The 23,950-nt window shown below is 43.6% G+C and overlaps 1 protein-coding gene across 4 annotated transcripts in view; it reads right to left on the bottom strand.

The window, feature by feature from the left end:
* Positions 1 to 23,950, bottom strand: part of LOC137373561 (transcription factor IIIB 90 kDa subunit-like) — a 436,816-nt gene that overhangs the window by 167,904 nt on the left and 244,962 nt on the right. For all 4 annotated transcript variants that reach the window (XM_068038499.1, XM_068038501.1, XM_068038500.1 and 1 more), the window contains one exon: positions 13,797 to 14,084. In XM_068038499.1, the coding sequence (XP_067894600.1) occupies positions 13,797 to 14,084 (288 nt within the window). The remainder of the gene's footprint in view (positions 1 to 13,796; positions 14,085 to 23,950) is intronic.

Here is a 23,950-nt window from a genome sequence, read left to right as displayed (position 1 = left end):
AGGTCGTGGTATACATTAGTACCAACAACATAGATAGAAAGAGGAATGAGGTCCTGCAACAAGAATTTAGGGAGCTAGGTATCAGATTAAAAAGCAGGACCTCAAAGGTGTAATCTCTGGATTACTCCTGGTGCCACGTGCTAGTGAGTATTGGAATAGGAGGATAGAGCAGATGAATGCGTTACTGAGGAGATGGTGCAGGAGGGAGGGCTTTAGTTTCCTGGATCACTGGGTCTGTTTCTGGCAAAGGTGGGACCTGTACAAGTTGGACCGGTTGCACCTGAACCAGAACGGGACCAACATCCTTACTGGGAGGTTTGCTACTGCTGTTGGGGAGTGGGGGGGGGGGGGGGGGGCGTTGATTTAAACAAATATGGCAGGGGGATGGGATACAGAGTGGAGGTACAATAGGGGGTGATGCACAGTCAAATATAGAAGAGAAACTGAGTCAGTCTGGAAGGCAGAGCAAATATAGACCTGTTAAGGCACAAGTGAAAAATGCAAGGCTGGATTGCATCTATTTTAATGCAAGGAGCCTTACTAGTAAGGCAGATGAATTGAGGGCACTGATTAGCACATGGGATTATGATATTATTGCTATCACAGAGACATGGTTGAGGGAGGGGCAGGACTGGCAACTCAATATTCCAGGGTATAGAATCTTCAGGTGTTACAGGGGAAAGGGTGAAAGAGGAGCTGGCATTGCACTATTGATCAAAGAGTCAATTACTGGAGTAAGGATGGATGACATCTTAGAAGGTTCCTCAAATGAGGACATATGGGTAGAACTTAAAAACAAAAAGGGGGTAATCACCTGGCGGGGAGTGTACTACAGGCCTCCAAACAGTCAGGGAGAGATAGAGGAGCTGATATGTAGGCAAATCTCAGATGTAAAAATAATAGGGTAATAATAATAGGGGATTTCAACTTCCCCAATATCAACTGGGATAGTCTTAATGCAAAAGGTTTAAAGGGGGCGGAATTCTTAAAATGCATATAGGAGAGCTTTTTGAGCCAGTATGTAGAAAGCCCTACATGAGAAGGGGCAGTACTGGACCTAATCCTAGAGAATGAAGCCGGACAAGTGGTAGAAGTGTCAGTGGGGGAACATTTCGGAGATAGTGACCATAACTCTGTATGATTTAAGATAGTTATGGAAAAGGACAAAGATGGACCGGAAATAAAGGTACTGAATTGGGGGAAGGCTGATTTCAAATGATAAAACAGGATCTGGCCAAAGTGGACTGGGAGCGGCTACTTGTAGGAAAGTCTACATCAGATGAGTGGGAGTCATTCAAAGAGGAAATAGTGAGAGTTCAGAGCCAACATGTACCCATTAAGGTGAAAGGTAGGACCAATAAGTCCAGAGAACCCTGGATGTCAAGAGATATAGAGGATTGGATCAGGAAAAAAGGGAGCCTTATGGCAGATTCAGAGCGTTGAAAACAGCAGAGGTGCTAGAGGAGTATAGAAAGTATAGGGGGGTACTTATAAGTAATTAGGAAAGCGAAGAGGGGACATGAAAAAACACAGGCGGGCAAGATACAGGAAAATCCTAAGGCGTTTTATAAGTATATTGAGGGCAAGAGTAGAGCCCATTAGGGACCAAAGAGGCAATCTGTGTACGGAGCCGGAGGATGTAGGTGAGGTTTTAAATGATTACTTTTCATCTGTGTTCACTATTAAGAAGGATGATGTAGGTGTAGAGATCAGGAAGGGGGATTGTGATATACTTGAACATATTAGCATTGAAAGGGAGGAAGTATTAGCTGTTTTAGCGGGCTTAAAAGTGGATAAATCCCCAGGCCCCGATGAGATGTATCCCAGGCTGTTATGTGAGGCAAGGGAGGAGATAGCAGGGGCTCTGACACAAATTTTCAGATCCTCTCTGGCCACAGGAGAGGTACCAGAGGACTGGAGGACAACAAATGTGGTACCATTATTCAAGAAGGGTAGCAGGAATAAACCAGGTTATTACAGGCTGGTGAGTAGGGAAACTATTAGAACAGGATTAATCTCCACTTGGAGAGGCAGGGATTAATCAGGGATAATCCACATGGCTTTGTCAGGGGGAGATCATGTCTAACTAACTTGATTGAATTTTTTGAGTTGGTGACTATATGTGTAGATGAGGGTGAAACAGTTGATGTAGCCTACATGGACTTCAGTAAGGCTTTTGATAAGGTCCCGCATGGGAGATTGGTTACAGCCCATGGGATCCAGGGCAATTTGGCAAATTGGATCCAAAATTGGCTTCGTGGCAGCAGGCAAAGGGTTGTTTTTGCGAGTGGAAGCCTGTGACCAGTGGTGTACCACAGGGATCGGTGCTGGGACCCTTGCTATTTGTAGTGTACATTAATGATTTAGAAGTGAATATAGGAGGTATGAAAAGTAAGTTCACAGATGACACGAAAATTGGTGATGTCGTAAATAGTGAAGATGAAAGCCTTAGATTTCAGGAATATATAGATGGGCTGGTAAGATGGGCAGAGCAGTGGCAAATGGAATTTAATCCTGAGAAGGGTGAGGTGATGCATTTTGGGAGGACTAACAAGGCAAGGGAATGTACAATGGATGGTAGGAACCTAGGAAGTACAGAGGGTCAGAGGGACCTTGGTGTACTTGTCCATAGATCACTGAAGGCGGCAGCACTGGTAATTAAGGTGGTTAGGAAGGCATATGGAATAGAAACATAGAAAAATAGGAGCAGGAGTAGGCCATTCGGCCCTTCGAGCCTGCTCCGCCATTCAATACGATCATGGATGATCATCCAAACTCAGTAACATATTCCCGCTTTCTCCCCATATCCCTTGATTCCCATTAGCCCCAAGAGCTATATCGAACTCTTTCTTGAATATATTTAATGATTTGGCCTCAACTGCTTTCCGTGGTAGAGAATTCCACAGGTTCACCACACTCTGGGTGAAGAAATCTCTCCTCAATCTCAGTCCTAAATGGCTTACCCCTTATCCTTAGACTGTGACCCTTGGTCCTGGACTCTTCCTGCCATCGGGAACATCCTTCCTGCATCTAGTCTGTCCAGTCCTTTTAGAATTTTGTAGGTTTCTATGCGATCCCCTCTCATTCTCCTAAACTCTAGCGAATACTAGCCTAATCGACCCAATCGCTCTTCATATGTCAGTCCTGCCATCGCAGGAATCAGTCTGGTGAACCTTCACTGCACTCCCTCCATAGCAAGAACATCCTTCCTCAGATAAGGACACCAAAACTGCACACAATACTCCAGATGTGGCCTTGTATAATTGCAGGAAGACATCCTTGCTCCTGTACTCGAAACCTCTGGCTATGAAGGCCAACATACCATTTGCCTTCTTAACTGCCTACTGCACCTGCATGCTTACTTTCAGCGACTGGTGCACAAGGACACCCAGGGCTCGCTGCACCTCCTCCTTTCCTAATCTATCACCATTCAGATAATAATCTGCCTTTCTGTTTTTGTCACCAAAGTGGATAACCTCACAGTTATCCACATTATACTGCATCTGCCATGTATTTGCCCATTCACTCAACCTGTCCGAATCACACTGGAGCTTCTCTGCATCCTCCTCACAGCTCACACTCCCAACCAGCTTTGTGTCATCTGCAAACTGGGAGATATTACATTTAATTCTCTCATCTATATCATTGATATATATTGTGAATTGCTGGGGTCCTAGCACTGATCCCTGCGGTACCCCACTAGTCACTGCCTGCCACTCGGAAAAAGACCAGTTTATTCCTACTCTTTGTTTCCTGTCTGCCAACCAGTTCTCTATCCATGTCAGTACCTTACCCCCAATCCCATGTGCTTTAATTTTGCACGCTAATCTCTTATCAAAAGCCTTCTGAAAGTCCAAATACACCACATCCACTGGTTCTCCCTTATCTATTCCACTAGTTACATCCTCAAAAAATTCCAGTAGATTTGTCAAGCATGATTTCCCTTTCATAAATCCATGTTGACTTTATCCGATCCTGTCATTGTTTTCCAAGTGCTCTGCTATTACATCTTTTGTAATGAACTCTAGCATTTTCCCCACAACTGATGTCAGGCTAACCGGTCTATAGTTCCTTGTTTTCTCTCTACCTCCTTTTTTAAATAGTGGGGGTGCATTAGCTACCCTTCAATCTGTTGGAACTGTTCCAGAGTCTACAGAATTTTGAAAATGACCAGCAATGCATCTACTATTTATAGGGCCACTTCCTTAGGTACTCTGGGGTGTAGATTATCAGGCCCTGGGGATTTATCAGCCTTCAATCCCATCAATTTCCTTAACACTATTTCCCTACCAATACTGATTTCATACAGTTCCTCCTTCTCACGAGACCCTATGCTCCCCAACATTTCTGGGAGGTAATGAGTCCTCCTGTGTGAAGCCAGAACCAAAGTATGTATTTAACTGGTCAGCCATTTCTTTGTTCCCCATCATAAATTCCCCAATTTCTGACTGTAAGGGACCCACATTTGTCTTCACTAATCTTTTTCTCTTCACATATCTATAGAAGCTTTTACAGTCAGTTTTTATGTTCTCTGCAAGCTTACTCTATTTTCCACTTCTTAATCAATCCCTTTGTTCTCCTTTGCTGAATTCTAAACTGCTCCCAATCCTCAGGTTTGCTGCTTGTTCTGGCCATTTTATACTTCTCCTCCTTGGATCTAATATTATCCCTAATTACTTTTGTAAGCCACGGTTGAGCCACCCTTCCTGTTTTATTTTTGTGCCAGACAGGAATGAACAATTGTTGTAATTCATCCATGCGGTCTTTAAATGCTAGCCATTGCCTATCCACTGTCAACCCTTTAGTTAGCGTTCCCCAATCTATCATAGCCAACCTGCGCCTCATACCTTCATAGTTTCCTTTATTTAGATTCAGAATTGTCTCGGAATCAACTCTCTCACTCTCCATCTTAATGAAGAATTCTATCATGTTATGGTCGCTCTTCCCCAAGGGACCCCACACAAGAAGATTGATAACTAATCCTTTCTCATTACACAATACCCAGTCTAGGATGGCCTGTTCTCTTGTTGGTTCCTCAACGTATTGGTCCAAAAACCAGCACGTACGCACTCCAGGATACTTGCCCTTATTAGCCGAGGCATAGAATATAAGAGCAGGGAGGTTATGATGGAACTGTATAAAACGCTAGTTAGGCTACAGCTGGAGTACTGTGTACAGTTCTGGGCACCACACTATAGGAAGGATGTGATTGCACTGGAGAGGGTGCAGAGGAGATTCACCAGGATGTTGCCTGGGCTGGAGCATTTCAGCTATGAAGAGACTGAAAAGGCTAGGGTTGTTTTCCTTAGAGCAGAGAAGGCTGAGGGGGGACATGATTGAGGTATACAAAATTATGAGGGGAATTGATAGGTTAGATAGGAAGAAACTTTTTCCCTTAGCGGAGGAGGCATAGATTTAAGGTAAGGGGCAGGATGTTTAAAGGGGATTTGAGGAAAAACATTTTCACCCAGAGGGTGGTTGGAATCTGCAACGCACTGCCTGAAAAGGTGGCAGAGGCAAGAACCCTCACAGCATTTAAGAAGTATTTAGTTGAGCATTTGAAACGCCATAGCATACAAGGCTATGGGCCAAGTGCTGTAAAATGAAATTAGAATAATTAATTGCTTGATGTCCAGCACAGGCACGATGGGCTAAAGGGCCTTTTTCTGTGCGGTATAACTCTGATTCTATGATTATGACTCCTGCAGCCTACAGCTGTCCTCCTCGCTATCTACCACACAGCCAATCTTTGTGTCATCTGCAAACTTCTTGATCATGCCCCCTACATTTATGTCCAAACCATTAATATACACCACAAAAAGCAGGGGACCCAGTACTGAGTCCTGCAGAACGCCACTGGAAACAGCCCTCCAGTCACTAAAACAACAGTCAACAATTACTCTTTATTTATTTATGAGCCAATTTTGTATCCACCTTGCTACATTTCCCTGGATCCCATGGGATTTCATTTTTTTAACCAGTCTGTCATGCGGGACCTTGTCAAACGCTTTGCTAAAATCCATGTAGAACACATCTACTGCACTACCCTCATCTATCTTCCTTGTTACTACTTCAAAAGATTCGATCAGTAAGGATCAGTAGGATCAGTAAGTTCGCAGATGACACAAAGATTGGCCGAGTGGTTAGCAGTGAGGTGGAGTGTCTTAGGTTACAGGAAGATATAGACGGGATGGGCAAATGGGCAGAAAAGTGGCAGATGGAATTTAACGCTGAAAAGTGTGAGGTGATGCACTTTGAAAAGAGTAATGTGACACGGAAGTATTTAATGAATGGCCTGACACTGGGAAGTTCCGAGGAACAAAGGGACCTTGGCGTGTTTGTCCATAGATCTCTGAAGGCAGAAGGGCAGGTTAATAGGGTAGTGAAAAAGGCATATGGGACACATGCCTTTATCAATCGAGGCATAGATTACAAAAGCAGGGAGGTCATGTTGGTGTTGTACAGAACTTTGGTAAGGCCACAGCTGGCGTACTGTGTGCAATTCTGGTCGTCACATTATAGTAAGGATGTGATTGCACTGGAGGGGGTGCAGAGGCGATTCACCAGGATGTTGCTTGGGATGGAACATTTAAGCTATGAAGAGAGGTTGGATAGGCTTGGGTTGTTTTCACTGGAGCAGAGAAGACTGAGGGGTGACCTGATCGAGGTGTACAAGATTATGAGGGGCATGGACAGGGTGGATAGGGAGCAGCTTTTCCCCTTAGGTCAATTACTAGGGGTCACAAGTTTAAGATGAGGGGCGGGAGGTTTAAGGGGGATTTTTACCCAGAGGGTGGTGACGGTCTGGAATGCCCTGCCTGGGAGGGTGGTAGAGGCAGGTTGCCTCACATCCTTTAAAAAGCACTTGGCACGTCATAACATTCAAGGCTATGGGCCAAGTGCTGGCAAATGGGATTAGGTAGACAGATCAGGTGTCTTTAATGCATCGGTGCAGACTCGATGGGCCGAAGGGCCTCTTCTGTACTGTATTATTCTGTGATTCTGTGATCATGTTGGTCAAACAAGATCTTCCTTTAACAAATCCATGCTGACTATCCTTGATTAACCTGTGCCTTTCTAAGTGACAGTTTATCTTGTCTCTCAGAATAGATTCCCAAAATTTGCCCACTACTGCAGTAAGACTGACTGACCTGTAATTATTCAGTCTATCCTTCGCTCCCTTTTTAAACTGAGGTACAACATTAGCAATTCTCCATACTCCGGCACCATACCTGTATCCAGTGAGGACTGGAAAATGATGGTCAGTCCCTCTGCTATTTCCTCTCTTGCTTCTTTTAACAGCCTAGATAATTTCATCTGGCCCTGGTGACTTATCAACTTTCAAGGATGCTAATCCCATTAATACTTCCTTCCCTATGTTTATCACATCCAATACTTCACACTCTTCCTCCTTAACTACAATATCTGCATCCTCCCCCTCTTTTGTAAAGACTGATGCAAAGTATTCATTAAGAACCATTCCAATATCTTGTGCTCCTATACATAGGTTACCTTTTTGATCTTTTATGGGCCCTACTCTCTCCTTAGTTATCCTCTTACTCTCAATGTATTGATAAAACATCTTTGGGTTCACCTTGATTTTGCTTGCCAATATTCTTTCATGCCCTCACTTTGCTTTCCTAATTACCTTTTTGATTTCACCCCTCCACTTTCTATACTCCTCTCAGCTTTCTGTAGTATTGAGTTCTCGGTGTCAGACATAAACTTTCCTTTTCAGCCTTACCTTACCCTGTAGGCTCTTTGACATCCATGGGCCTCTAGATTTGGCCACCTCACCCTTTTTCTTTGTGGGAACATGTTTACCCTGAACCCCTTGAATCTCCCCTTTGAATGCCACCCACTGTTCTGACACTGATTAACCTTCAAGTAGCTGTTTCCAGTTCACTTTTGCTAAATCACTCCTCAGTTTAGTAAAATTGGCCTTGCCCCAATTGAGAACTCTAACTCCTGTTCTATCTCTGTCCTTTTCCATAATTATGTTAAAACTGACTGAATAATGATCACTACCACCAAAATGCCACTACCACCACTCCTTGCACATGCCCATCTTCATTTCCTAATAAGTCTAAAACTGCACCCTCTCTTGTTGGACTTGCTACATACTGGGCAAAAACGTTCTCCTGAATGCACCTCAAGAATTCTGCTCCCTCAATTCCTTTCACACTAAAACTACCCCAGTTAATATTGGGGTAATTAAAATTCCCTACTATTACTGCCCTGTTGTTCTTGCACTTCTCAAGAGACTTGCCTACATATCTGCTCTGACTGTTTGGGGGTCTAAAGTACACTCCCAGCAGTGTGATTGCCCTTTTTTGTTCCTTAGCTCATGGCCTCATTTGATGAGCCTTCCAACAAATCATCCCTCCTCACGACTGTAATAGTTTTCTTGACCAAAATTGCCACTCCCCCTCCTTTCTTATCCCCCTCCCTATCACATCTGAAAACCCTGTAACCAGGAACGTTAAGCTGCCATTCCTGTCACTCCTTAAGCCATGTTTATGAAATAGCTATGATATCATACTGCCACTTGTCTATCTGTGCCCTCAGCTCATCTGCTTTATTTGCTATACTCCTTGCATTGAAATAGATACCCTTGAGCACTGTCAACCTCTTTTTTTTTACATTGTAACCCTCATTTCCTCTGTCTTCCAGACTCATCCATTAATTTTCCACCTTCCATTTTAATTTCTGATTTTGTCCCAACTGAGTCTACCCTCAGGAAACACAGGAAGAAACAGATATAAAGTGTTCATTAAATTAACATTGATAAAGGAATCATGAATCTGTATTTGCTCAGGGTTACTAGCCTGTAATACCACAATATGGAGAACAGTAACCGTGGTGAAGGGATCAAATACCAAGAGAACAAATTAAAAATCAGGAAGTTAGGAACAAGTCAAAAGTCACCCAAAGGATAACCCAGTTTTGGAATAAATTACCAGGGAAGGACAATGACGCTAACAGTATTAATGGGGTCAAGAGATAATTAGATGAGATTTGGCACTTCTCCTGATAGTGCCGTGAGCTTATACATTCAATAGATACAGCTATGTGGGGTGGTTGGTGGCAAAGGTGTTACAATTAGCCTCAGTGCTCCCAGGTTAAGGGGTTGGGGGGGGGGGGGGGGGGGGCGTGGGGAAGTCCAGCATTCCTGCTCCTAATCACTATGCAGCAAAACTGAAAGTGTGCAGATCGGCAGTGCATGAATACAGCAAAACCCCCACTGAAAGCATGCAGTGCATGAGGACTTGATCAGGCTCAAACGCGATTCCCCATGTGGTCCAACAACCTGCTAAAATTTACCATCAAGCTTCCTGTAAGAGGGTAACTGGTATCTAGAAACCATGTCCTAGAAAAGAATCAACTCCTTGTGTTCAAATGTCTCCATTGCCTCGTCTCTCCCTATCTCCGTAACTCAACCAGCCCAATAACCCGTTCCAGATTTCTGGCCTCTTGCTCATCCCCAATTTCCATTGCTCCACCACTAGTGGCTATGGCTTCAGCTGCCTGAACCCCAAACTCTGGAATTCCCTCCATAAACCTCTCCGCCTCATGCTCCTGCTTAAAACTTTCTTTAAAACCATCCTCTTTGACCAAGCTTTTGGTCACCTGCGCTTATATCTCCTTATGTGGCTTGGTGTCAAATTTTGTTTGATAATGCTCCTGTGAAGCGTCTTGGGACATTGCTACCAGAAAAACAAGTTGTTATTGCTCAGGAGAGGGACAAATTTGGGGAGAAAAGTGCGTTGAAAGCAAGAAATAGAAATAGGATTAAGGGATCTAGTGGGTAAGTGAGGTTGAGAACAATGCGAAAGGAGCAGGCTCCTTAGGTCCTGCTGTCTTTCTGACCCTACTCAACAGTTAGAAGTGATGCCGATCTGAGAGAGACACCAACTGTAGGGTAATTTACAAACAATAATCGCCAGCAGGTACTGGCATGGCACAGAATCACAGTACTACACCCCCCACTGATGCCCAACAGTTGCAGAAAAAACAGTCGGCATTCCTGCAGGGCAATAAAGCTCTTCTGGTCACAGGCAGACAGTCACGACTCATTAGCAGCCTAATGGAGACTCAAATCACTGGCATATTACTGAATGATTACAACACAACCCACCCTCTATACCAGCAGCGCTGCACTGCAGCTAAGTACAGGTCTCAATGGCACTGCTAGCCTTTAACAAAATGATTCTCCTCACCTTCTGTAGCACCATAATTTTCTCCTCCCTTCCCCTGAAGGTGTGAGCTCTCAGTGGGACACAATTTCACAGTGGGCACCAGCAGCCCGACAGCACCTCACCCAAGTGGTCTTCATTCCTGTAAACTTAGACAATATGTGCCAGCTAGGCAATCGATCCTGACAGGCCTTGACACAGACCCCACTCTGTATTCATATACATGCACCTTCCACCAAGGGTCACTGGATCAGAAGTTTAAATGTGCAGCTTATAGGATCTTGCTTTGCACAAAATAGTCATTGTTTTCCAACATGGCAATGTTTGTAGTTCATCCTACATGAAGCATTTTGGAGATATTTTGCCTGGGTGGTGGAAGGAGATTCAACAATAACTTTCAAAAGGGAATTAAATTAATACTCAAATTGAAACAATTGTGAGGCTATGGCTCAATAGCAGAGGAGTGAGACTAATTGGATAGCTCTTTCAAAGAGCTGACACAAGCACGATGGGCTGAATGGCCTCCCAGCCTATATTCTACAATTTTATGATATTTTGAAGAGATATAATTGGGCACTATAATACCTTTCTTCTTTTGTTCTCTTCTCCCTATCCCAAAGGTACTAATGTCAAACAAGGTCAACTGCTGCTTGGCTGAGGTCAGTTAACAGGGCAAGCTCGGGGATACAGCCTGGGACTGTCCTTGTCTGCCTAGCTCAGTATCACTTCAGGCAATGTTTTTAGCAGCTTAGGACCCACATTTGAACTCTGAGATTGATAAATTCTGCTGGGTAAAGGTATTACGTTACAGGATCAGCCATGATCTGATTGAAAGGCAGAACAGACTCGAGGGGCTGAAATAGCCTCCTTCTGTTTCTATGTTCCTTCCTGCATTTATGCAGGAAGGGCTACAAGTAAGCATTGCTTGAAAGGGTTTAAAAAAAAAGTACAGATTTGTCACCAGGAACTATGTCCACACAACTGACACAGAAGCTGCAACTTCAGATGTGTCCCATCGAAATGAGGAGAGCGTGAAAGCAAATTATGTTCTCAATCCCCAACATCACCCCACACCCAAAAAAATGTAAAGCAGAAATGGAAGTAAGCTTTAACCACTTAAGAGGGAATGTTGTGCACCCTGCAAGGTGGCTGGGATCAGCAGAAATCCCCTCTTTCTCCATCTTTCATTCGCACTTCCATCCAGCCAATCAGCTCCAATAATGGGAGCTGTCCATGCACAACTTTTTCCCGCAATATAATCGAGCTGGTTTCGTCACCCGGTTCAACCTGACATTATTATTGCAAAGCTGGGGGAGGAAGGATGGTGGGGAGGTGGAGGGCGGGGGGGGGTGGCGGGATGGTGGGGGAAATCCATAACAATCCTTATTACAGCAGCCCAGCTTCACTTTCCAGAGAAAATGCTGGTCAGATGCAGGCAGGAACCAGCTGCTTGTAATATCACATGCTCAGTGACTGAGTTTGCAGCACTGCCCCTGTTAAGGTCATGTCACTGACCTTTGTACAGTCCTCCCAACCAAATTCAAAGGATTTCAGCTCCCTGTGACCTAGTGAGTAAAGCTCAACAGTCTAGAGGTGGCTAGTTTCAATAAGAACTAACTTGCACTTACATAGTGCCTTTCATGACCTCAGGGTGTCCCAGAGCACTCTACAGCCAATGAAGTACTTCTTGAACTGCATTCACCACTATAATGTAGGAAACAGCAGCCAATTTGTGCACAGTAAACTCCCAAACAGCAATGTGGTAATGACCAGATAATCTGCTTTTAGTTTGGTGAGGGATAAATACTGGTCAGGACAACATGGAGAACTCCTCTGCTTTTCGAAATAGTACATTCAGCTGAGGGGGCAGGCGGAGCCACTGTTTAACATCTCATCTGAAAGACAGCATTTCTCATAGTGCAGCACTCTCTGTACTGCACTGAGAGTATCAGCCTGGATTACGGGCTCAAGCCTCTGGAGTGGGACTTGAACCCACAACCTTCTGACTCAAGGTGAGAGAGTGTTACTCACTGAACCACAGCTGAAACCTTTAGATTATAGGATGGAGGAACACTCTGAGATGAACGAATTAGCGCTAATGACTTCAGCACAGTTTAAGAGTGACTCTGCACATGGAAAACCACAATAGAGAAGAGAATGGCCTCAGGCATTGCAGCTGGATCACAACAGAGGCAGCTATAATGATGCACAAAACTTTTATGTTCAGTTCAGTTGTTCGCAACTTCAACAGGTCCTCCTCAACCAAGTTACACGAAGAAAAATTCATTGCCAGAAGTAATCACAAGTCAGTAATCCCATTAGGTAGACCAAAGGATTGGCACCCATGAACTGGGAGTGCAGAATTGGAAACGAAACGATTTTAAACATTTTGTGTGAATTTGGAAAGAAGATAACTTACTGCCTTTAAATTATTCTATTTGTTATAGCAATGAACATTTTAAAAAAAATTAGGCACTCTCTTAATGAATTGCTGAGCAAAGGCAATGTTTGACTTGATACCTGATCTGTGCTCAGTTAGTAGTAGTGGAACTACAATTAACCTCAGCACTTTGCAGCTTGAATTGGGCGGGGACGGAGGGAAGTGAACAGATTGGGTCCATCCACTCGATCATTATCCAGTGCCTGCAGTCCGCGTACGTAAATGTTACTGAGTCTGCACTGGCCTCCAGCGTCAAATAGCCTGCCAAAACCTGCCAGTATATCTCTCATATGAAAAATGGTATTGTAGGGTAAAATCTTCATTCTTGAAGCTGAAAGGTCCAGCTTTTATCTTACTGCTGCAAATCAATACTGCATATAGACATGTGTGAAGACAAACATACACATAAAATACACTCCCCCACACCAACAAGGTGCAACATGACAGAAATGCGACATTTACCCATTTTAAATTTCCTTTATCTTTGAACATGTCTGACCAACAGCTACACAGAATATATTACAGCTAAGAAAGAAGCATTGGAGATATCAACAAGAAACCACAACAATCCTCTGTGTTTTGCTTTACTGGAGGCATTTATCCATTTACAACCAACAGGACAACACCACTTAAAATAGCGCACAGAGGAATAAAATGTCTCATGACACTTCACAGGAGCATTATCAAACAAAATTTGATGCCAAGCCACATAAGGCAATCATAGAACAGGCAAGCAAAAGCTTGGTCAGAGGTAAGGTTTAAAGGCTTAAAGAAGGAAAGAGTGGAAGAGGGTTTAAGGAGGGAATTCCAGAGCTTAAGAACAAGGCAGCTGATGGCACAGCCTCCAAAGGTGAAGCAGTGAAAACTGGGGAGTGCAAGGAGCCAGAGTAGCTCGATTCTCAATTTTAGACAATTTACAGGATTTGAAAATTTTAAAAACTAATGAATGGGCAGCACAGCACTGGAACGCTGATGCAGAGCAGACACTCCTACCCCACCTTCAGGCTCACTAATTCAACCACAGTACAGACACTGAGGGCATTGCTGCAGCACCCTTTGTGTTATGTTATTCTCTTGCCCAAGGCACCACATACACACACATTTACAAGTAGAACATTCTTGCTGTATTATACACAGTCAGCAAAGCCAATCACATTTACCTGACTCAGGTTCATCAGCTGCTATGCACTCCTCGATGGACTCCTTCAGGCCGAGGCTGGCGGCTGTTGGGAGGGGGCCTAACAGGGAGGATATATTGGGGGGTTTGGGTGGAGGCTCCAATTCCTTCTGTTCATCTGTTTTGTCATTGTCCTTTGGACGCTCTTCATTCAGGAAATCATCGCAGAAATCCTTGTTGAGATGGTTTGCAACTGCTGTCAGCTCTTCATCCTCCCCCTCTTCTTCACCTAATCCACTGGAGCTTACTGAGGCTCCATCATCCAGAGCATCTGGAACACAGTATTGGCTCAGTAAAACAAAATGATTTAAAAATGCATAATGCACAAATAGCCAGCGAGTCAGAGAGACTCTGAGACTCCCTCATCATCACTGCCTCTTGGAAAAATCTAACTTTGCTTTTGGATTTCTATTCATACTGGGGCCTCGATTAGATTCCAGTCTACAACTCACTATGGGGTACCTGTTATTCTATATATAAATCCCCCAAACCCGCCTCGATTAGATTCCAGCCTGTAACTCACTCCTGGGTATCGGTTATGTTACATATAAACCCCCCATGAATCCCTCGACAAGATAGCAGCCTGTAACTCAGTCCCGGGTCCTTGTTATTCTATATTGTTATGAAAGTGCTTCCATTTTTAAAATATTTTTTGAGGACTCGCATTTAAAACTAGAAAAGACAGTGCACTCGGTCGGAACATATAATTGTGAGCTCTATGCAGAATAACCCAAAGTACACGACATGCAGTGGGTAATAATAATTGAAAAGAGGAAAAGGAAAATCCAGGTTTCTTGTGCATTAGAGTAAAGTTTACATCACCAGAATGGATTTGTCAGTTGCTACGACCTTTCTGGAGAAGGAGAACTTATCCCTGAGTGATTTAAGAAATTTAACCAAGATTAAGCTAATAGCATTGGCAGCGAAACCAAAAGAACAAAGAACAGTACAGCACAGGAAGAGGCCATTCGGCCCTCCGAGCCTGCGCCGATCTTGATGCCTGTCTAAACTAAAACCTTCTGCACTTCCGGGGACCATATCCCTCTATTCCCATCCTATTCATGTATTTGTCAAGATGCCTCTTAAACGTCGCTATCGTACCTGCTTCCAGAATTAGAATTAAAACCAGGAGCTAAGAAAGCAGACATAACTGAAGTAATAGCACAGCATTTGAAATTGTAAGAAGGAAAAAGGCAAAAAAGATCATAGTTCAGTTAAATTAGCTAAAATTCAGTTGCAGATGAAGCAGCTTGAACTTGAAATGGAAAAGGAGGAAAGAGATGAAAGGGCAAAAGAGCATTTCAAAAGGAAAAAGAGAATTGGAAACGAAAAAACTTGGGTCTGAAAAAGAAAACGAAACAAAGAAACTTGAACTAGAATTTCAATGAGAGAGTGAAAGAGAAGGAAGGGAATTCGAATTAAAATAGATGGAACTAAAACAAAAGGCTGGCTTTGATTCCAGTGAAAGTTCTGTGGAGGAAGAAGCTGACTCCAGCCCAGGACCCAATGGAGAGCTGTTTAAATTTGTGCAAGCCCTCCTGAAGATGGAGGAAAGGGATGTAGAAGCATTTTTCATTTCTTTTGAAAAGCTAGCTAAACAGATGAGGTGGCCAAAAGAAAACTGGACACTGCTCATGCAAAGCAAGTTGGCAGAGCTCATGACATTTATGCTATGCTTTCTGAGGAGGCTTCTGCAGATTGAGATAGCAAAAATGATTATTCTCGCTGCTTATGAGTTGGTCCCTGAAGCTTCTTGACGAAAATGTCAGAACCTCTGGAGACAGCCTGGGCAGACTTATATAGAATTCAAGAGAGTAAAGGAAATTAATTTTGATCATTGGATGCGGGCACTAAAGTAGAGGCCACGTATGAGACTCTTAGGGAAATAATTCTCCTGGAAGAATTGAAAAATTCACTCCCTCCATTAGTAAGAACCATGTAGACAACCAGAAGATTTCAACAGCCAGACAGGCAGCTGAGATCGCTGATGGTTACAAGTTTGTTTACAAACACAAACCCTTTGTCCGTCACCCTCACAAAGCCGAGAAGGAAAGAAGGCGTGAGGGTGAAAGGAAGGAAAGTAGCCGGGACAGGAAGGGATAGCTGGGAATGCCCCAGGATTTCCTCCTCAGGCCAGAAAGGAAGATGCTGAGGGTGGAAGTAAGGTCCTCGAGCCTAAGAGTTACCATTGTCACAAGGTGGGATACCTTCGTGCAGAATGCTAGAAGTTGCAGGGTAAACCCATGGGACTTATTAGGGTATACAAGGTCAATGTAGAGAAAGGGGCTCTGACCGAGAGTACGACAGATCAGACTGTAGCTGACTGCAGCTGTAAGGCCAAGTACAAAAACCTCTGAGCACGGGGGTTGTGAATAAGATACCAGAGAGTTATAGGGAATTCTTGTCAAAAGAAAAAGTAACTCCTTATCCCTCAAGTGAGACAGGTAAACTACTGTTATAGTTAGGGATACAGCAGCTAGCCAAACTCTTTTGCTGGGGAAAGGCATAACTTTTCCACCAGAGAACACCTTGAATGCCAAGTTTTAGTGAATGGCATCAGCGGGGAGTATAGAGCCATACCTTTGTATTGGGTGCACCTGGAGTGTGACCCAATATTTGGAAGGGTAACTGCCTGTAGACGTGAGTTGACCTACTCCTGGGGAATGATTTAGCCAGTGAAAATAGTAGCTTCTCCAGTCACAGAAAGACCAAGTGAAATCAAAGAGACAGAACAGTTGCTGGAAAATGTTCCAGGAATTTTTCCTTCATGTGTAGTGATCCGAGCAATGGCTAAATAAGTTCCATTGTTGGAGGTAAAATTGGTACCACAGACAGATCATCGAATATCTGAAACTTTCTTTGGGGATTTGGATAATCCAAAGGAAATGTTTAATAAGTCTTCTCTGATCAAGACTCAGCCAGCTGATCCATAGTTAAATAAAATGGCACAATTGGCTCTAACGGAAGCTGAGGCAAAAGGAGTTCCGAAAGGCTACTATATTAAAAACTGGATTTGATGAGGAAGTGGAGACCTCCTCACAGACCTGCAGACGAAGAATGGATCTAGATGTTTTAGCGCAGGAGTCACAAAAGGTTAGTATGCAAGTACATCAGGTAATGAAGAAGGCTAATGGACTGCTATCCTTTGTTACCGGAGAAATTGAAAATAAGTAAGGATGTTATGCTTCAGTTATACAGGGCATTGATGAGACCACATCTTGAATTTTGTGTGTTGTTTTGGTTTTCTTATTGTCACGACCTGGTGAGGAAGGTGTCTAGGGATCCCTCTTAGCCCTCACCTGGTCTTACCGTAACAGGGTTTATTTTTAAACACACCATGTTTTTAGCTCCCCCTTGGTGAATTCTTGTTTACTGCTTTCCAATTATAAGGCAAAGAAACCAGCACATACCGGCTTTCTTAGGTTTAAAGAAGAAAAGTTGAAATTTATTAAACTTAAACTTCAACTCTAATTCGGTTGACGCCCATGCTAGCATGCATATACACACATGAAAATAGAGACAGAAAAGAGAAGAAAAATAAAGTGGAAAAGTTTGAGACAATATCTGAAGAGTTTTTGTTAAGGTTCTTCGAGTTCACTGTGGAGTCCCTGATAGTGGGCAGATCTTGCTTTTTGTTGGGGCCCAATATTCTTCTTAAACCCTGTTCGCTGTAGGAGACTTTTCTCTCTTGGGGTTCATGCGTCTTCTGTGGATTCAGAGACTTGTGAGAAATGGGAGCAGACATCAGCGAGATCTTCTCAGTCCAGGGGCAAACAGTCTTTCTGAGTTCAAGCTCTCTGGGGAGAGTTCAAAAGAAAACCCTGGAACAGCCAGTTATTCATATGACCAGCTGGTCTAACTAGTCCTGGCCCTTGTGGATTGTATCCTCCTTAGCAGGCCCTGGAATGCGCTTCCTCATCTTCAATATCAGTTAGTATGTAAATGGTTTTTTTCCAGCCACGGTTGATCTGTTTAACAAGTCATTTCCTCGCTCCAACAACAGTTAAAAATCAATATTCATGACAAAATTGATGTGCTTCATTCTTGGCAGGTGGGGACCTAGCACGACATTATTTAAGGAAGGATGTAAATGCGTTGGAGGCAGTTCAGAGGAGGTTTACTAGATTGATACCTGGAATGAGCGGATTGTCTTATGAGGAAAGGTTGGACAGACTGGGCTTGTTTTCACTGGAGTTTAGAAGAGAGAGAGACTTGATTGAAGTTTATAAGATCCTGAACGGTCTTGACAGGGTGGATGTGGAAAGGATGTTTCTTCTTTGTTGCTGAGTGCAGAACTAGGGGGCACTGTTTTAAAATTAGGGGTTGCCCTTTTAGGACAGAGAAGCGGAGAATTTTTTTTCTCTCAGAGGGTTGTGTAACTATGGAACTCTACCTCAGAAAGTGGTGGAGGCGGGGTCATTAATATTTTTAAGGCAGGGTAGATAGATTCATGTTAGGCAAGGGAATCAAGGGTTATCGGGGGTTGATGAGAGTGTGGAATTCGAAACACAAACAGATCAGCCATGATTTTATTGAATGGTGGAGCAAGCTCAAGGGGCCGAATGGCCTACTTCTGCTCCGAATTCGTATGTTGCTCACTGATAGTGGTACCGCCCAAGTATCGCTGATCAATATTAAGTATAGCGCATGAAAACCTATAGCGGGACATGTAGGGATCCAAAAGACCCAATCACGTATAGGTCTACATTTTTACCGGCCAGGTCTTTCCAAGGACGTGGTGCAGTTTTGTAAAGCGTGCCATACATGCCAGATTGTGGGAAAACAGCAATCTGGCATAAAACTGGCACCTCTAATTCTTAGACCAACCTTTGGGGAACCATTTAGTAGGGTGTTGGTAGACTGTGTAGGACCTTTACCGAAACAAAAGCGGGACACCAATATATACTCACTATCACGGATATGGCTACTCGGTTCCCAGAGGCCATTCCCTTGACAACAATTTATACTAAGGTAGTGGTAGAGAAGTTAACCCAGGTCTTCACTAGATATGGATTACCGATTGAGATTCAGTCAGGTCAAGGTTCCAATTTTATGTCTAAAAGTTTTCAGGAAGTTATAGTAATTTGGGTACAACACAGTTAAAAGTCCTCAGCATAAAGGCCTGCTTGAGTCTGCAAATGAGACTCGACCTGAACATGACAGAAACCCATCCGATCCCGAACCTGACCTGGCCCGAGTCCTTCCATTTTTTCCCGCGCCCGACCCGACCATCAGTTAGATCATCAGATCAGAGAGAGAGAGAGATACAGCACTGAAACAGGCCCTTTCGGCCCACCGAGTCTGTGCCGAACATCAACCACCCATTTATACTAATCCTACACTAATCCCATATTCCTACCAAACATCACCACCTGTCCCTATATTTCCCTACCACCTACCTATACTAGTGACAATTTATAATGGCCAATTTACCTATCAACCTGCAAGTCTTTTGGCTTGTGGGAGGAAACCGGAGCACCCGGAGAAAACCCACGCAGACACAGGGAGAACTTGCAAACTCCACACAGGCAGTGCCCGGAATCGAACCCGGGTCCCTGGAGCTGTGAGGCTGCGGTGCTAACCACTGCGCCACTGTGCCATCCTCTTACCTTCTGTTTTTCACTTTGTTCCTTACCTGCACAAGCTTAAAATAACTGTAGCAAAACCACCTTTAAAGTCCAAAAAGTAAATTACCATTAAAGTCACTTACCTGAGGTTGTCATAGAGCATGTCCGATCCGGCCTGACCCAACCCGAGCACGAGTGCCGGACCCGGAAGTGCAACCCGATCCGAACCCGACAGATGTCGTCAGGTCCCATCGGATTTGGGTCGGGTAGCAGGCCTTTATCTCAGCAAACCACCCAAAGACACAAGGGGCTTTAGAATGGTACCAAGAGACACTCAAAATGATGATCAGGGCATACTGAATATCCCCATGATGGGGATAAAGAGCTAGAAGTTCTTTTGTTTGCCATTAGGGATTCACCTAATGAATCCACCAGTTTTAGTCCTTTTAAATTAGTTTATGGACATGAGGTAAGAGGTCCTCTAAAACTAATCAAAGAAAAGTTTTTAGAACAGAGGGACAAATCTTCTGTGTTAGATTATGTATGCGTGTTCCGGGAGCAGCTCACGAGCCTGCAAAGTGGCTCAGGAACACCTAAAAGCTTCCCAAACAACCATGAAGAAATAGGCAGACAAGCATGCCAAAGCCCGAACATTTCAACCAGGGGATGAGATGTTTGTATTAGTGCCTTTACGGGGGAACCAGTGAAAGCACGGTTCAGTGGTCCATATAAAGTGGTCAAAAGAATTGGTAAAGTAAATTATTTGACTGACGTCCCAGATTGCCAGAAAAAGAATCGGCTGTGTCATATCAATATGTTGAAATGATATTATCGCCGGGAGGAAGATAAGCAAAATTAGATATGTCAGGTAGTAGGGACAGTGAAGGATGAAAGGGACAGTGAGGATGAGGCAGAAGAAGGCCTAGACAATTCTCAAATTGAACCACCTACTGTCTGGTTAGCTAATACTGAATTGTTAGGGAGATTAGACATAATGCTTTCAATTTAGATGCAGAATGAGAAGACCTAACAAGACTACTCACAACATTAAAGGAGTCTGTAGGAACAAGCCAGGATGTACAACCTTAGCCATACATGATGGGGACATAGGGGAATCCTTTCCTATAAAACAGCATCCTTATCCCTTAAGTCCAGAGAAACAGGACAGAGAAAGCAGAAATCCAATACATGTTGGAAGACTATCTAATTGAACACAGTCAAAGCAGCTGGAGTTCTCCAATGGTGTTAGTGCCTAAACCGGATGGTTCAACTAGATTCTACATAGAGTACAGAAAGGTTAATGCAGTAACAAAGGCAGATTCCTACCCAATTCCTCGCTTGGAACACTGTATTGACAAAGTGGGAAGTGTCATGTTTCTTACAAAAATAGATTTGTTAAAGGGATACTGGCAGGTTCCTTTAACACCCCAAGCTAAAGAAATATCAGCCTTTGTCACACCAGACCGTCTTTTTCAATACCGAGTGATGCCACTCGGGCTAAAAAATGCCCCAGCCACTTTTCGAAGTCCAATGAACCAATTGGTAGCCAGTGTTCCTAATTGTGTGGTTTACTTTGATGATATGCCGGTATACAGTGACACTTGGAAGGACCACTTGAAACAACTAGAAGCTCTGTTTAGAAAATTACAATTGACTGATTTAGCGATAAACCTTGCCAAAAGTGAATTTGCAAAAGCGAGGGTCACCTACCTCGGACATATAGTAGGGTAAGGACAAGTATTACCATGAACAGCAAAAGTATAAGCATTGGTGGAATTCCCTACCCCCAAGAGTAAGCAAGAAATCATGGGGGTTTTGGGAATGTGTGGTTTCTACCGCAAGTTTGTACCAAATTTTAGTACAATAGCTGCTCCACTGACAGATTTGCTTCAATAAAAAGAAAACCAAGTGGTCGGGAGAGTGCCAAGCATCCTTTGAGAGGGTGAAAGCCATTTTGATTAATGGAACAGTGTTGGCTGACCCAAATGTCACTAAGCCCTTCAAGGTAACAATCAGGCATAGAAAGGCCAGTGAGATACTTTTCCAAAAAGCTAAGTTGATACCAAAAGAGATAGTCAACAGTAGAAAAAGAAACCCTGGATTTATTACTAACTCTTAGCATTCTGAAGTCTATGTCCACCACAACTACAGAGAGACACTAGTATATACTGATCATAACCTCCTTGCCTTTGAGGAAAAACTCAAAAAACCACAATGCCAGACTATTCCTATGGAGTTTATTATTGCAACCTTATCACTTAAAGATTATCCACATTGCAGGGAAAAATAATGTTATTGCAGATGCTTTGTCTAGGATTTAACTTTGCTTTGAGTTATCTGAGTGCAAAGATGGTGCAAAGCAGAACTGTATTCGCTACAGGAAAAGAGTGAATGAGAATGAGTGTGTAAATGTGTGTTAATATTTTTTTCATCTTCTGTTTTTCCATTCTTTGTAATGAAACGCATTTTAAAAAATGGCATTCATTCCTCCATGGATGGAGGTGTTATGAAAATGCTTCCATTTTTTTTTTTTGAGGACTTGTGTTTAAAACTAGAAGATGTATACATATACAGCAGGGCAAGAATTATAGCTGGGGGAAAGGAAATTATGATGCGATTAGGCAAGATTTAGGATGCGTAGGATGGGGAAGGAAACTGCAGGGGATGGGCACAATCGAAATGTGGAGCTTATTCAAGGAGCAGCTACTGCGTGTCCTTGATAAGTATGTACCTGTCAGGCAGGGAGGAAGTTGGCGAGCGAGGGAGCCGTGGTTTACTAAAGAAGTTGAAGAGCTTGTCAAGAGGAAGAAGAAGGCTTATGTTAGGATGAGACGTGAAGGCTCAGTTAGGGCGCTTGAGAGTTACAAGCTAGCCAGGAAGGATCTAAAGGGAGAGATAAGAAGAGCAAGGAGAGGACACGAGAAGTCATTGGCGGATAGGATCAAAGAAAACCCTAAGGCTTTCTATAGGTATCTCAGGAATAAAAGAATGACTAGAGATAGGTTAGGGCCAATCAAGGATAGTAGTGGGAAGTTGTGTGTGGAATCGGAGGAGATAGGGGAAGTGTTAAATGAATATTTTTCGTCAGTGTTTACAGTGGAGAAAGAAAATGTTGTCGAGGAGAATACTGAGATTCAGACTACTAGGCTAGATGGGATTGAGGTTCACAAGGAGGAGGTGTTAGCAATTTTGGAAAGTGTGAAAATAGATAAGTCCCCTGGGCCAGATGGGATTTATCCTAGGATTCTCTGGGAAGCCAGGGAGGAGATTGCAGAGCCTTTGTCCTTGATCTTTATGTCGTCATTGTCGACAGGAATAGTGCCGGAAGACTGGAGGATAGCAAATGTTGTCCCCTTGTTCAAGAAGGGGAGTAGAGACAGCCCTGGTAATTATAGACCTGTGAGCCTTACTTCGGTTGTGGGTAAAATGTTGGAAAAGGTTATAAGAGTTAGGATTTATAATCATCTTGAAAAGAATAAGTTCATTCGAGATAGTCAGCACGGTTTTGTGAAGGGTAGGTCGTGCCTCACAAACCTTATTGAGTTTTTTGACAAGGTGACCAAACAGGTGGATGAGGGTAAAGCCGTGGATGTAGTCTATATGGATTGCAGTAAGGCGTTTGATAAAGTTCCCCACGGTAGGCTATTGCAGAAAATACAGAAGTATGGGATTGAAGGTGAATTAGTGCTTTGGATCAGAAATTGGCTAGCTGAAAGAAGACAGAGGGTGGTGGTTGATGGTAAATGTTCATCCTGGAGTACAGTTTCTAGTGGTGTATCGCAAGGATCTGTTTTGGGGCCACTGCTGTTTGTCATTTTTATAAATGACCTGGATGAGGGTGTAGAAGGGTGGGTTAGTAAATTTGCGGATGACACGAAGGTCGGTGGAGTTGTGGATAGTGCCGAAGGATGTTGTAGTTTACAGAGGGACATAGATAGGCTGCAGAGCTGGGCTGAGAGATGGCAAATGGAGTTTAATGCGGAAAAGTGTGAGGTGATTCACTTCGGAAGGAGTAACAGGATTGCAGAATACTGGGCTAATGGGAAGATTCTTGGTAGTGTAGATGAGCAGAGAGATCTTGGTGTCCAGGTACATAAATCCCTGAAGGTTGCCACCCAGGTTAATAGAGCTGTTAAGAAGGCATATGGTGTGTTAGCTTTTATTAGTAGGGGGATCGAGTTTAGGAGCCACGAGGTCATGCTGCAGCTGTACAGAACACTGGTGCGGCCACACCTGGAGTATTGCGTGCAGTTCTGGTCACAGCATTATAGGAAGGATGTGGAAGCTTTGGAAAAGGTGCAGAGGAGATTTACTAGGATGTTGCCTGGTATGGAGGGGAGGTCTTACGAGGAAAGGCTGAGGGAATTGAGGTTGTTTTCGTTAGAGAGAAGGAGGAGAAGAGGTGACTTAATAGAGACATATGATAATCAGAGGGTTGGACAGGGTGGATAGTGAGAGCCTTTTTCCTCGGATGGTGATGGCAAACACGAGGGGACATAGCTTTAAGTTGAGGGGTGATAGATATCGGACAGATGTCAGAGGTAGTTTCTTTACACAGAGAGTAGTAGGG

The sequence above is a fragment of the Heterodontus francisci genome, chromosome 9 (genome assembly GCF_036365525.1).
Source record: "Heterodontus francisci isolate sHetFra1 chromosome 9, sHetFra1.hap1, whole genome shotgun sequence".
Classification (NCBI taxonomy): Eukaryota; Metazoa; Chordata; class Chondrichthyes; order Heterodontiformes; family Heterodontidae; genus Heterodontus; species Heterodontus francisci.
Note: the sequence above shows the minus strand (reverse complement) of the source record. Positions and strands in the feature narration are given on the sequence as shown.